The sequence below is a fragment of the Haliaeetus leucocephalus genome, unplaced genomic scaffold (genome assembly GCF_000737465.1).
Source record: "Haliaeetus leucocephalus isolate CR32 unplaced genomic scaffold, Haliaeetus_leucocephalus-4.0 Scaffold395, whole genome shotgun sequence".
Lineage (NCBI taxonomy): Eukaryota > Metazoa > Chordata > Aves > Accipitriformes > Accipitridae > Haliaeetus > Haliaeetus leucocephalus.
This window is the reverse complement of record NW_010972831.1, coordinates 2,040,180-2,052,650: the sequence shown is the minus strand read 5'-3', so window position 1 is coordinate 2,052,650 and position 12,471 is coordinate 2,040,180. Positions and strand designations below refer to the sequence as shown.

General features: G+C 60.5%; 1 protein-coding gene across 1 annotated transcript; it reads right to left on the bottom strand.

Annotated features, from left to right (window-relative positions):
- Positions 1–3,662: 3,662 nt before the first annotated feature.
- SSC4D (scavenger receptor cysteine rich family, 4 domains) lies at positions 3,663–11,623 on the bottom strand. The gene is made up of 10 exons (XM_010573907.1): positions 11,524–11,623; positions 11,100–11,135; positions 9,998–10,357; positions 8,284–8,355; positions 7,612–7,926; positions 6,614–6,694; positions 6,257–6,331; positions 5,173–5,484; positions 4,593–4,670; positions 3,663–3,979 (listed from the first exon to the last, which is right to left on the bottom strand). The coding sequence occupies exons 1-10, from the start codon at positions 11,621–11,623 to the stop codon at positions 3,663–3,665; spliced, it is 1,746 nt and encodes a 581-aa protein (XP_010572209.1).
- Between the last annotated feature and the right edge of the window lie 848 nt (positions 11,624–12,471).

The window sequence follows — 12,471 nt, the reverse complement described above, 5'->3', positions numbered from 1 at the left end:
GTTACAGGCGCAGACAGGATTGCCTTAACGGGGCACGGCGGGTAGTGGGGCTGGCTTGGCCCAGGAAGGGCACCCCTGGGACCAGGCACCAACCCACGGGCCCCACCAGCCATCCCCGCGCTCTGCAGCCTCCCTCCACAAGCAGTGCATCCTCCATATCACGTCCCAGCCGGCAACACTGCTTGTACTGGTCTCATACTGGTCCCAGAACGGGACCCCCATCCCTCCCAGCACAGCTGGGGGGGGGTTTAACCGTGAGTGTCCCCTTGCCTGCCCCAGTTCCTGGGGAGCAGAGCTCCCGAGCCCCATGCCAGCACTCGGCCAGAGGGCCGGCTTATTATTCTGAAACGTGGTGAAATAATTAAAGCCTCCTCCATTTCCCCTTGCTCATTTGTGCTCCTTCAGCCTGGATTAATGGGTCTCCTCTCCCCAGCACAGACTCATTCCTTATTCCTAATAGCCCATAAATCCCGGCCCCAAAATAACCCCAGCTTTTGCCTGGACCTGCTGAAATATTTATTCTCTTCCCCCTGCCGCCCCCCGCGCTGTCCGCTCTCCAGGGATGGGGAGAGGAACTAATCAATGGCATCGACCGGTGCAGAGCCACAGCTGCTCCGGGCACAGAGAAACAGCTGATGTCGGCAAGAGGAGAAGAGCTGGGCAGGCACCGTGGCTTCTCCCGGCTCCCACGCAGCCGCCGTGGCCTGGCTGTGGTCCCATGGTGGGATGCTCTCGCACCACCGGCATCTCCCCCCACGCTGGTACCCTGCTCCAGGGCCGAGCATCCCTCCCACCGTGCTGGTACCCTGCGCCAGGGCCAGAGCATCCCCCCGTGCTGGTACCCTGTTCCCACCCTGCCTGTCACTCCCTGCTCCCACGGAGATGATGCCCAGCTTGGGCATGGGGTGTCAGGGAGGGATCCCTGTGGATCCCAGTACATCCCAAACTGGCTTTGCGAGAAAAGGATGGAAGACAAGGGAGGAGGCTGCTGTCTCTCCTGGCTGGAAACCCTTTGCTTGCTGGATTGCAGGTTGTGGAAGGGAGAAGCCCAGGGAGACCAGGACCTGCTCTTCTCAGCCTAAAGCGAAGAGGAGGAGGGTGTGGGGTAATGCCAAAAACCAGCCCAGCTTTGCCGGCTCCAGGCACAGTCCCCAAGGAAAACAGGGAAAACCCAGCCAGCCTTTCTCATCATCCTCCCCACCACACCCCACGAAGCAGCAGCCTCCAAAGCAGCTCCTGGCCACCAGCCCCCTTCCCACCTCCCACAGCCACAGCGGGGGGGGGGAGCAAAGCTGGCAGAGCCCATGGTACCCTCTGACCCATCCCCAGCTGGTGTGGGCTGGGGGCTGTCGGGGACAGCTCTGTCCCCCCCTCCTGCTCCCGGCAGGACCCAGGCATCGCCCAGCTGTCCCGGAGGCAGGAGGTGAGGTGGGAGGCAGTGGTGGCAGTGGGGGGGGGAGGAGGCAGCAGGGTGGGCAGCTGAGCACGCAGGACCTGGGAATGCAGTATAAGGAGAGGTTTTCTTCACACGCCACATCCCTGCCCTCTCCCAGGGTCCCAGCAAGTCCATGTCCAACTGTGCCATCACGGCCTGCCTGCAAGATGCTTCTGTGCCTCAGTTTCCCCGCTGGTGGAAATCTGGACTGGGAGCAAAGTGCTGGAAAAGCCCTGCCCATGGGAAGTGGTGGAGAGGCAGCCAACATCAGCCTGATGCTGGCTACCGGACCATGGGGCCAGGGCCACCCGAGGGGACTTGCACCAGCCTGGGACATGTCCCCAATGTCCACGGAGGTCCGGTGGCTGGGACATGCTGTCTCAGAGCACACCGCCGCTCTGGCCACCGGCAATCGGGGTGCGGAAAAGCCTTGCCGAATCGAGGAGCCCTCTTTCCCGGTCCCCAGCCCCACGGTCACAGCCTCTCCCTGCAGGCAGCAGCAGGCAGCAGTAGGGGCTGCAGCTCCCAGGACAGTTTCTCTTCCCATCTGCTCCTCCATCGTTAGCAAGCAACACCGAATTTACTGCCATCAGCACCGCAGAGCCCATACAGGCACACAATGGCAACGCACCTGCTTCAGCAGCAACCCCGCAGCCCGCGGGGCTGCCAAATCCCACCGGGAACAAACCCAGAGCTGGATCCAATCTCGCCCCCCCCAAGCCTGGTGGGGGTCAGGGCTGTACGCCCCAGAGCTGGAGTGGGGAAGGGTCCAAGCTTGTCTCCCAGCTGGGTGGGAATTGAGGGCAGCTCGGGAGCCGGCAAGGGATTTGCACCAATTTTTGGCAGCGAGAGCTGAGCCCTTGCCTCTGGGCTTGGGGCATCTCCTGTTCCCCAGCCATTTGCTCCTGCCCAGGCTTCGACGGGGTGGCGGGGAAGCAAACCAGGTCTCAGCGCACTTTCGAAGGGCTTTTATTTATTCACAAAACAAACCCAAACACATATAAGAAAAAATGGGAAAAAAACCCCGACCCAGGAATATGCACAATCTATTATTAACAAAAGAATTGCACAAATAGAGCAGTGAGTGCGGCGGAGGGAGCAGTCGGGACCTGCTCTGCACCACTGCACGAGCCCTTCCTCACCCTCACACCCTGTCCACGAAAATACGAAGATAATTTTGCTGGTGTCCCATTAGAAATCAGAAACAGCTGACGGCGAAGGCAGCTGGTGCTGCAGGCTGGGTCCTTCCACCTGAGCTGGGAGGGAAACAGCCTTCACCCCAAAGGCACAGCACTGGGGAGGGACTGGGCTCCTGGGTTCAGCACTGCCACCCTCCCCTCACGTTGGGCAGGGATTTGGGGTCTTCCCTATGGTTTTCCATCTGCTCCTGCCCTGCCTGCCATCTCCCTGTCTGCCCCGGACACCTCGGAGCATCACGGAGCTCCTGGGAAAGAGCAGTGAGAGCCGGCAGGGAGCTGGTCTGGACCACGCAGGATGGAGAAGGATGGGGAGGCTGCAGGGAGCCCAGTCCTTCCCCGCTCCCCGGGGGATTTTTGGGGCAGGGACTGGCTGAGCCGAAGCCCCCTGGGGAAGAGAAATATCGGCTGAGCTCTCCACAAACCCCGTGGTGTTTGCAGAAGAAACGGGAGGTGAAATGGGCACAAGGAAGAAATACTGGGCAACTGCAAAGCAGGACAGGGTTGCAGACAGTGTGAGATTTCTGCTGCATGGAAACTGGTGAGGACTTGGTATTTCTTCTGCCAAAATTTCTTTCTGAGAAGAAAAACCTGGTATTCGGATTGCTGGGGGGTTTGCAAAGCAAATTGCAGAACAGCAGCAACTCACTGCAGAGCCACTGGAATATCCTGGTTTGATTTCAGCCTCCTTTTTACATTTTCTGAGTATAATCTAACATCATTTTCACAGCAGAAATTCCATTTGTCTCTCCTCATCTTTTAAATGGAATGGCTGAAACCAATCAGATTTCACACCAGAAATGGTTTTGGTTTTGCAAGGGGCAGTTCGGGGGTGGAAGCTTCAGCCAGTATTTTAGGAGCTGAGGAAAGCCCCGTCTTCAGCCAGCTCTTCCCATCCTCAGAGCCCAAACACCCACAGGGGGCAGAGAGTGAGCATCCCCATCCAGCAGCCCCTCTCCGTGGGCATTGCCACCAACTCCCTCCACCATCCGTCCCCTACCCCGTACCTGCGTGAGGGTCCCGGCGGGCGCTCACAGGACGCTGCAGACAGCACCGGCATCCTCGGAGTGGTCGCAGTTGTGGACATCCCAGCGGATGTGGGAGCAGCGCAGCAGCGAGGGCTCGTGGCCCTTGCACTTGAGGTTATCGAGGAAGATGTAGCCGGTGCCCTGGCCGTAGCGTGCCTCCCCCCAGGCTGCCACGGCGTACCCGCAGCCCAGCTGCCTGCAAACCACCTTGGCGTCCCGCAGGTCCCAGGCGTCGTCGCACACCGTCCCCCACTGGGACAGGTAGAACATCTCCACGCGCCCCTCGCACCGGTGGCTGCCGTTCACCAGGCGCAGGGACCCTACGGAAGGAATGGGGTGAGGCAGCCCCGGGAGCAGCCCCTGCCCCTGCCCGCCCCAGCACCACATCCACCTTCTCCCTGCCTGCGTGTCTGGTTCCCCAGGGCTGATGGAGAAGGGGCCTTTCCCAGCCAGGTGGCCCCAGGGCAAGAAGAGCCCTGGTCTCTCTGAGGTTGGGCAGATGTTTGCTGCTGCCCACAGCTCCCCCGCTGCCTCTGCACAGGCAGGAGCATGAGGGGGTGACCACTGGCCACCATCAGAGCTGGGGCTGACCCCCAAAACACCGCGGTGGATGTTCAGGTTGAAGGAACAGACAATAGTCTCTGCTCCTGGCTCAGCCCCGTTGGTCCATCCCGTCCTCTCCCCACTGAGGTCCATCACCTGAGGTCCAGCACCTCCTCTGCCTGGACCAGCCTTGGGGACACCAGGAGAGGCCAGGGCTTAACAGTGCTACCAGCACAGCTTTTCCCCCTCCTGGGGGCTGCTCCAGGTCAGTGCTTCAGGCACTGCCAAAGCAGCTGGCCTCTGCCCGAGCCACCTCCCTTTCCACTCTGGGCCGGTGCAGAGCATCCCCAGGGCTGGTACCCCATCCCCAGGTGATACCTTGATACCTACCATCCTTGGGATGAGTCGGGGCCGATGTGGTGGTTGTAGCGGTGGCTTCTTGGTAATGGTCTCCAGCATCGTCAGCACCTGGTGCAGTGGGGAACGGGCGGGAAAAGCAACTCAGGGGATGCCTGTGCCCCCCAGGGCTGGGTCAGAGCCCCCCAGCAGTGGTGTGGGGTGGCCGGGGATGGATGCAGGGATGTGTGGGGTGGGATCTGCAGCCACTGCACTTCCAGGAAAGTGCACAAACAGAGACCAGAGGTGGTACCCACACTCCGGCCATCACCAGACACCACGGTACTCAACTGCCACCGCTGTCCCCCCGTGGGCAGGAGGAACCCCAGGGTCTGGGGGCTCACATCCACCTGCCACCCCATTTTGGGGACCCCATTTCCCGCAGCCAGCCTGAGCGTGGCCGAAATCCTCCCTACGCCCATTATCTCGTTGGATTTCCATGCCACCGAGCCAGGCTTCAGCAGAGACCTGGGGACCCCTGGGCGGTCTCATCCATCCCCCCTCTCCCACCCGGCCGGCAAGAGAAGACCCTTGGATGGAGGCAAGTGGCCACCGGGCTCGCTCCCGGTCTCACCTCGGCAAATGACCCCGGCATCCTCATGGTGGCCGCAGTTGTGTTGCCCCCAGCCCAGGTGGAAGCAGTCGGCCAGGCGAGCCTCGCCGCCGCCGCAGCCCACGTTATCCAGCAGGACGGGCCCGCTGCCGTAGCCGAAGGAGCCGAGGACGGTGGCGGCGAGGGCAGCGCCGCAGCCCAGCTGCCGGCACACCACCTGGGCGTCGGGGAAGTCCCAGTCGTCGTCGCAGACGGTGCCCCAGGTGCCGCGGTGCCGTACCTCCACCCGGCCGCGGCAGCTCCCGTTCCCGTTTGCCAGCCGCACGCCGCCACCTGCGTGGGGGGCCCCGGCACAGGCACGCCGTCGGGGGGACCGGGGCTCCGCGGGGGGTCCGATGTCCCCTGTTGACCCTCCGGGGGTATGGGGTGAGCCCCCAGGGAGCGAGGGGTGAGCCCTGGGGATGTGGGGTGAGACCCTGGGGACATGGGCTGATCCCCTGGGAACATAGGGTGAGTCCTGGGGACGTGGGGCAACTCCCAGGCAGTACGGGGTGAGCACTGTGAGCATGGGGTAATCCCCGGAGATGTGGGGTGAACCCCTGGGGGGCATGGGGTGAACACCCTGGGAGCATGGAGTAAGCCCTGGGGATGTGGGGTGAGCCCTGGGGATGTGGGATGAGCCCTGGGGCACTGGGCACGTGGGGCAACCTCTGGGGATATGGAGGGAGCCCTGGGGACGTGGGGTGAGCCATGAGGATGTGGGGTGAGCCCTGGGGATGTAACTCCCTGGGGTACTCTTGGGGACATAAGAGAGCCCTGGGGAGGTGGGGTACGTCCTGGGGGCATGGGGCAACTGCCTGGTGGTGTGGGGTAAACCCTGGGAGCATGGGGTGAACCGTGGGGTGCCAGAGATCCCCTGGCAATGGGAGGTGAGCCTTGGGAGAATGGGGTAAACCCAGGGGATGCGGAAGGTCCCCTGGGAGCATGGGGTAGTTCCCAGGGCTGTAGGGTGAGCCCTGGGGATATGGGGTAACCCCCCCAGGGACATGGAGCTCGGGGGGCCGTGCCGGACCCTGTGTGGGACTAGCAGCGGCCGCACACTTACTTTCCTGCTCGATGGTAAAGAGGGCGGAGGTGACCACCTCGGTGGCCTGGGAAGGCTGGTCCCTGCCGTCTGTCACTGCTGGGACAAGTGTGGGGACACGCGGGTGTTGGGGGGGGTTGGGCTCCAGCACCCGCTGTCCTTCTCCAGTCAGTGCCAGGGGCCTCTAGCACCGCGGCGGCCCCATAGCAAGCTCTTGCCGTGGGCAATGTCACCCCCCGAGCCTCACCTACGTGCGGCAGGACCCCAGGGTGACTGTGCTGGGGTCACGGGAGGACACAGGAGGCACGGTCCCCTCCCAGTGAGCCCCCAGCCCCAGCTATGGTGCAAGGGTGAGCTGGGTGGCTGCCGACCTCCTACCTGTGGCCGTGGCAGTGAGCGTCTCTTCGTAGTCCAGGGCCACCGAGGTGGCGAAGGACGTGATGGTGGATGTGTCCAGCCCTGCGGTGACACAGAGGGACAGAGGTGACATGGGGGGAGAAGCTGCAAAGCCATGAACTTGCTGACTCTGGGAGGCAGACGCAGGGTCGATGGGGATGCAGATGGACCGTGTCCATCCGCACATCCCTGCTGCCCACGTGCTGGAGATGGTGCTTCTCCACCCCAACCCAAGCATCGAGGTCCCACCTGCAGTGCCGTGGGGTGTCTTGCTTCGCATACCTGGGAGGTTTATCAGGCAGGGTTCGTTAGCTCGAAAGCCTCGGTTTTCCCCTGCCCCACTGAGCCAGGGTTGTGCATGGGGGTGCCATCGGCTCTGTGCCCAGGCAAGGTGGCAGAGGGGACGGGGACGTTTAGGGAGGAAAGGACAAGCCTGAGAAAATTGTCCCTTTTCTCTCACATCAGCCCCTTTGTTTGTTAGTAGTGGGAAAGGGAAAGCACTGGCACTTACTGCTCCTGTCATTAGCCGTGATAATGAGGGAATTCAGGGGGATTATTAACATTATAAATGGTAATCAGTGGAGAATGGCAGAAATACATCATTTAGGGAGGCGAAGGGGAGGCAGGCTGGGCCTGGCATCATGCCTGGCCCCTGGCAGCCGCTCACTTCTTCCGGACACGGGCAGCTTGTTTTCCAGCCGGCAGAGCAGGGAAACAGCAGGCCGGCAGATGCGTTTCCCTTGCAAATTGCTGCTCAGGCCACGTCCCAGGCTCTCGGAGTGGTGTCGCAGCCTGCTCCGGAGCGCCAGGATGACGGCAGATAAGGAGAAAGGATGCTCCCGCGACGCAGAGCCCGGGTCCCTGCCTGACCTTGGGCACAGCAGCATCTCCCTGAGGCCACTTCTCCTCGGTGATCAGGATGCCCCTGGATTTTTCCCCCCCCAGGGGACAGCCCCGAAGGTGATGCTTTGCCCCGGTACCTGTGCAGATGACCCCAGCATCCTCATGGTGGCCACAGTTATGGATGCCCCAGCCGAGGCTGTAGCAGGCGGAGAGGAAGGGCTCACTGCCGTCGCAGTTGACGTTGTCCAGGAGGATGCGCCCCGTGCCGTAGCCGAAATAGGCGTTGCTCTTGTAATCCAGGGCTTGGCCGCAGCCCACCTGCTTGCACACCACGCTGGCATCGCTCAGGCCCCAGTCGTCGTCACAGACGGTGCCCCAGTTCCCGCGGTAGAAGATCTCCACCCGGCCTTGGCAGGTGTCGGTCCCGCTCACCAGACGGATGCTGCCGTCACCTGGAGGGTGACAGCACTTGGTGAGAAGGGCGTTGCTTTCCCCGGGAGGTCACGGCACGCACCACAGCACAGCGATGCCACCGAGCCTGGATCCGGCAGCGCCCGTGACGGCAAAGAAACTGGGCGAGAAACCGCGGGGGAAGGGGTGACGCTTTAGGGCAGCCCGACTGTTGGGAGCCTTGGGAACCTCTGGGATAGGGTTTGGCCATAGCCGGCGCCATGACAGGGTCCCCGGGGATCTGCCCCTCGGAGCCGGAGAGACAGGGTGCTTCATGGAGGGGCAGCAGGTGGGGGACGCTGCTCTCTACCAGCCCTCAGCCAGGACGGGCCCCTGCAAGCGACAGCCGAGCAGCTTACTTTCCCCATCCTGTACCGAGGCTGTGAGGGTCCTGCTTGTCGGTCCTTCGCTGGCTTGCGTGGGCGAGAACTCTGAAAAGGGAAGCGGAGAGGCGGCATCCGTCGCTGCCCGCAGCCACCCGTCCAGAAGCCGGCTGTGAGCAGTGCCCCACGCGCTGCCCACCCCGCTGCTCCCCCGGCTCCGGCACCAGCGTTCACACGCGCCGGCAAGCACGCACCACCGAAAACAAGAGGGTTTGCACCAAACCACCCCCAATGGGGAAAGAAAGAGGGGTTTGCAGCTGCACCGCCCTGCCCAGAGCTATCTGCCTGGTTGTAGGGGCAGGAAGGTGGATGGGGCCAGCACCTCGGCTGCTGGCACGGTGGGAAGTTGTGCCAGGCAGCATGGCATAGGGACCCGGACTAAATCATAATGCTGTGCTAAGCTGTCAGGAGTCAGGCTCCCACCTATCATGGGATTTGGATTCAAAGTCATGGCACGTGTAAAGAAAAAAAGAGTAATATTTTGATTTTCCTGCTTGTTTTACCTCTATTTCTTTTGCTAACAATGGTGTTTCAAGCTACCACACTGCCTGTCTTGTCCCAGCTCCTTGGCTGGGCTGGTGAGATTACCTGGGGGTGGTGCGGGGAGCTGGATGGCAGTGGAGCCGAGCGGTCTGATAGCCAGCCACACACGTGCTCAAGGACTGCGGGAAGGATCCCGGGAAACCCAGCCCACCGACACGGCGAAGAGCTGGCCAGCTCCACGCTTTCCTCCGTAACCACAACCGACAGAAAGCTGGCTCTTGAAAGCTTCCACGTGGCACAGCTGGGAGCACCTTCCCTTAGGGGTCTGGTGCTTGGGTCAAACTCCTGCATCTCCTCTGAGGGCCACCCCAGAGCATCTCCTGGTCTCCTTTGCCAACCAAGCTCCAAACACCTAAGGGCTCAAGCCACTCTTCTGCCCTCAGACCCATCTTCCCCACCTCCTTCTTCAGTCCTTTCACCTCTCCTCTCCAGCAGCGCCTTGATTCAGGCTTCCTGCTCAGTCCACGACCTCCTTTCTCTGGCTGCTGCTGGTCTGACCCACCAGCCAACCCAGCATCCCTCCTTTTCCAAGCCCCACTTCTGCAGGACACAGAGATTCACCAAGCAGTTGCAGCTGTGGCCGAGCTCTGGGCCTGCACAGCCTCACGTTTACCGGTCGTTGATGCATGGCTGATAAGCAAACCCTACATAGCTATGCAGGAGGAATGTGTAGGGTATATAGGGGTTGGCATGGAGCTGTTCCACTTTCACTTGCCAAGTTCAAACGCTTTCCACTGCTTTTCTCACTTTTAGGAACATTTCCTACTGACAAGCTCAGCAATTTAAAGAAGACAAGTCAAAAGGGGAAAGAGCAGTTGGGCAGCGGCTGACTCAGAAGCAGGAGCGTGGGTGGGCATGTGCTCCTTCCCCAGGGATCATGCTGGAGAGGTTGCAAAGTCCCTGAGCTGGGAGTGACAAAACGGGCTGGTCACCCTACGGAACACCAGTGTGCTGAGCTGGGAGATGACCTGGATTGAAGAAGGGGGTGGAGGAAGGCTACAAAGGAGGTTTGGCCGACCCAGGCTCAGAGGAACGGGCTCTGAGATGTGACTCTTGAGCTCCCCCAAGGCATCTGCAGACACCAGGGTGTGCAGCACCGCAGGCATCCCCCTGTTCTCCTTGCCCCCGAGGAACCGAGCCTCATTACCGTTGCATACGACAGCCACGTCCTCATAGTGGTAGCAGTTGTGGATGCCCCAGCCGTGGCTCCAACACTCGCTCAAGGCTGCCTCCCGGCCCTTGCAGTCCACGTTGTCCAGGAAGATGGGTCCGCTCCCTTGGCCGAAGGTCATGGCGGCCGGGAGGGCGACGGCGTGACCGCAGCCCAGCTGGCGACACACCACGTTGGCATCCACAATGTCCCAGTCGTCATCGCAGACCGTCCCCCAGGAGCCATTGTAGAGGATCTCCACTCGCCCCTGGCACCGGCTGGGCCCGTTGGCGAGCCGTATCTCTGGAAGGACGGGCAGAGAGAGGTTCCTCAGAAAGCAATGAGCCCGCCCCGGGACTGGGAGGTGGCAAACACTCAATGAGTGTCAACAGGGAGGGCGGGAGCCCTCTCTGCACCAAATCTGTGCTCCTTAAAGAAAATGGTGACCCTTCGCTGTACCGCAAGGCAGCTGTTGGCTTGCTGCTGTCCACCTGATGGTGGGGCATGGGCTTCTCTTCATCTGCTGGAAGCAGTGGACGTGGAGACTCAACATATCTCAGTCCATAAATGAGATGCACCATCACCCCATCATCTTGCCTACTAATGGCCTGGGCAATAACCAAATGGGAGAGGAGGGAAGCAGACACGTGACATCACGTAATGCCATATGACTTGAGTGACAAGTGACAAGATGCAATTAGCAAATTCTTATTAGCCTCAATGAACGTGTCCGGAGCTGGTCCCACATGGGAGTTAGTGGGATAGAGATGATCTTTCAAGCTGCTGGTGATGGGGAGCAGGCACGTAAGTGGCCCAAGCCTGCCACATCAAGGGAATTATTTGCTCAGCATGACGAATGGCACAGGGACAGGCACTCAGCAGGAGGCGGCAAAATACCTCTCTTGGGATAATAAGCAGAACAGGGATAATAAAGAATCTGTATTTCCTTTCTGTAAAAGAAGTTTAGCTTTTTGTTGCTACTTTTTGTTCAAAACCAATATCCTTCCTTTTTGAAATTCTCCAAACCCCATTTTTAACAAAAAAATGCATTTTTCAACAAAACTTCTAGAGAAAAGCAACTTTAAGAGAAGAATCTCACCTGGGAATGGTGACAGAGCAGACTCGGAGGTGGTGCCTGCAAGGGAGAAGAAAAGGGATCAGATCTCCCCAGCATCCTCGCAGCGAGCAGAGGAGGGATGCAGCTCAGAGGATGACGACAGCAGGGATGCGGGTGGGCATGGCTGGGAACAGCAAGACCCAGCACACCCTCAGACCCTTCCCTTTTCTGCAGAGACCTGAGGTTTGGGGGGGAAAAAATAAACACCCTAGCCCAGGGCATCATTTCATCTGCATTGCAGGTGGGGAAACTGAGGCAGCAGCATGGTTCACCCGGGTTCGTGCAGCTCCCTGAGATGAAGCGTGGCCGAGGGGTGCCAAGGGCTGCCCTTACCAGCTCCCTGAGAGCGAGCAGCTCCCTGGCTGTTCCTTCCCCCTCTCCTTCCTTCCTTCCCCTCATCTCGGGCCAGCAGCTCCTCTGTCGGAGCCGGTGGCTGGCAGCAGCGGCCCCAGGTGGGTTGTGCCTTGGGCCAGGTCTCGGGGACCTTCGTGTCTCCCCGGCTCCATCGCTGACTTGCTGTGGGTCCTGCACAGCTCCTGCATCCTCCTGCCTCGTGCCCCACCTCCCTATGGAAAACCTGGGGGGGTGAGATGGGAATGAGGAAAACCAGTCCTGCCTGGCACGGGAAACCTGTTTGAGATCTGATGGAAAAAGCTGCACTGGGCATCCCTCTGTGCACTTTAAATGATTTTTTCTTTTTTTTTCCCGACAAAGTCTACTGTTTGCAAGCTCTATATTGATATGCATGTCCCAACACACCTGTTGATGGGGGGCAGCCGCCTTACGGGATGGAAACAGTCAGCGCTGGAGAACCGCAGGCAGCCACCGCTGCATGCCACCGGGCAGGATGATGCTTCTGGCGTGGGCAGAGCAGCGTGCTGCCTGCTGCGGTGCCCGGGGTGAGCCCTGCTCTGCAGCCCACACGCAGGGCCACGGCCCGTAGAACACCAGTGGGTCCAGCTGCACCAGACTGGTGTGGGGGGACACAGGCATGGGCGTCTGTCCCCTCACCTGCCACCCTTTGGGGTACGTGGCATCTTGCACCAGCCACTGGTGGTACCATCAAGGAGAAGAGGTGCATTGAAAACTGGGAGGGAGAGGAGAGGAGCACGGAGCATAGCCATGGCTCCTTGACTGGGAACCCAGCCCTCCCAGTAATCGGAGCCCCGGCGATGCTGCCAAGGGCTTATCAAGAGTTTGCTGCAGAAATGTCCTCCCACAGCTGGGAAGGAGCTTGTTGGAGAAGAGCGAGCAAGAGCAGGGAGAGGATGGACTCCTCCCTTGTTTTCTCGATTAAACAAAACTGCTTTTGTGTAGCGGTGGGGGTAAATCCAGGGGAAGCTGCTGGTCTCCT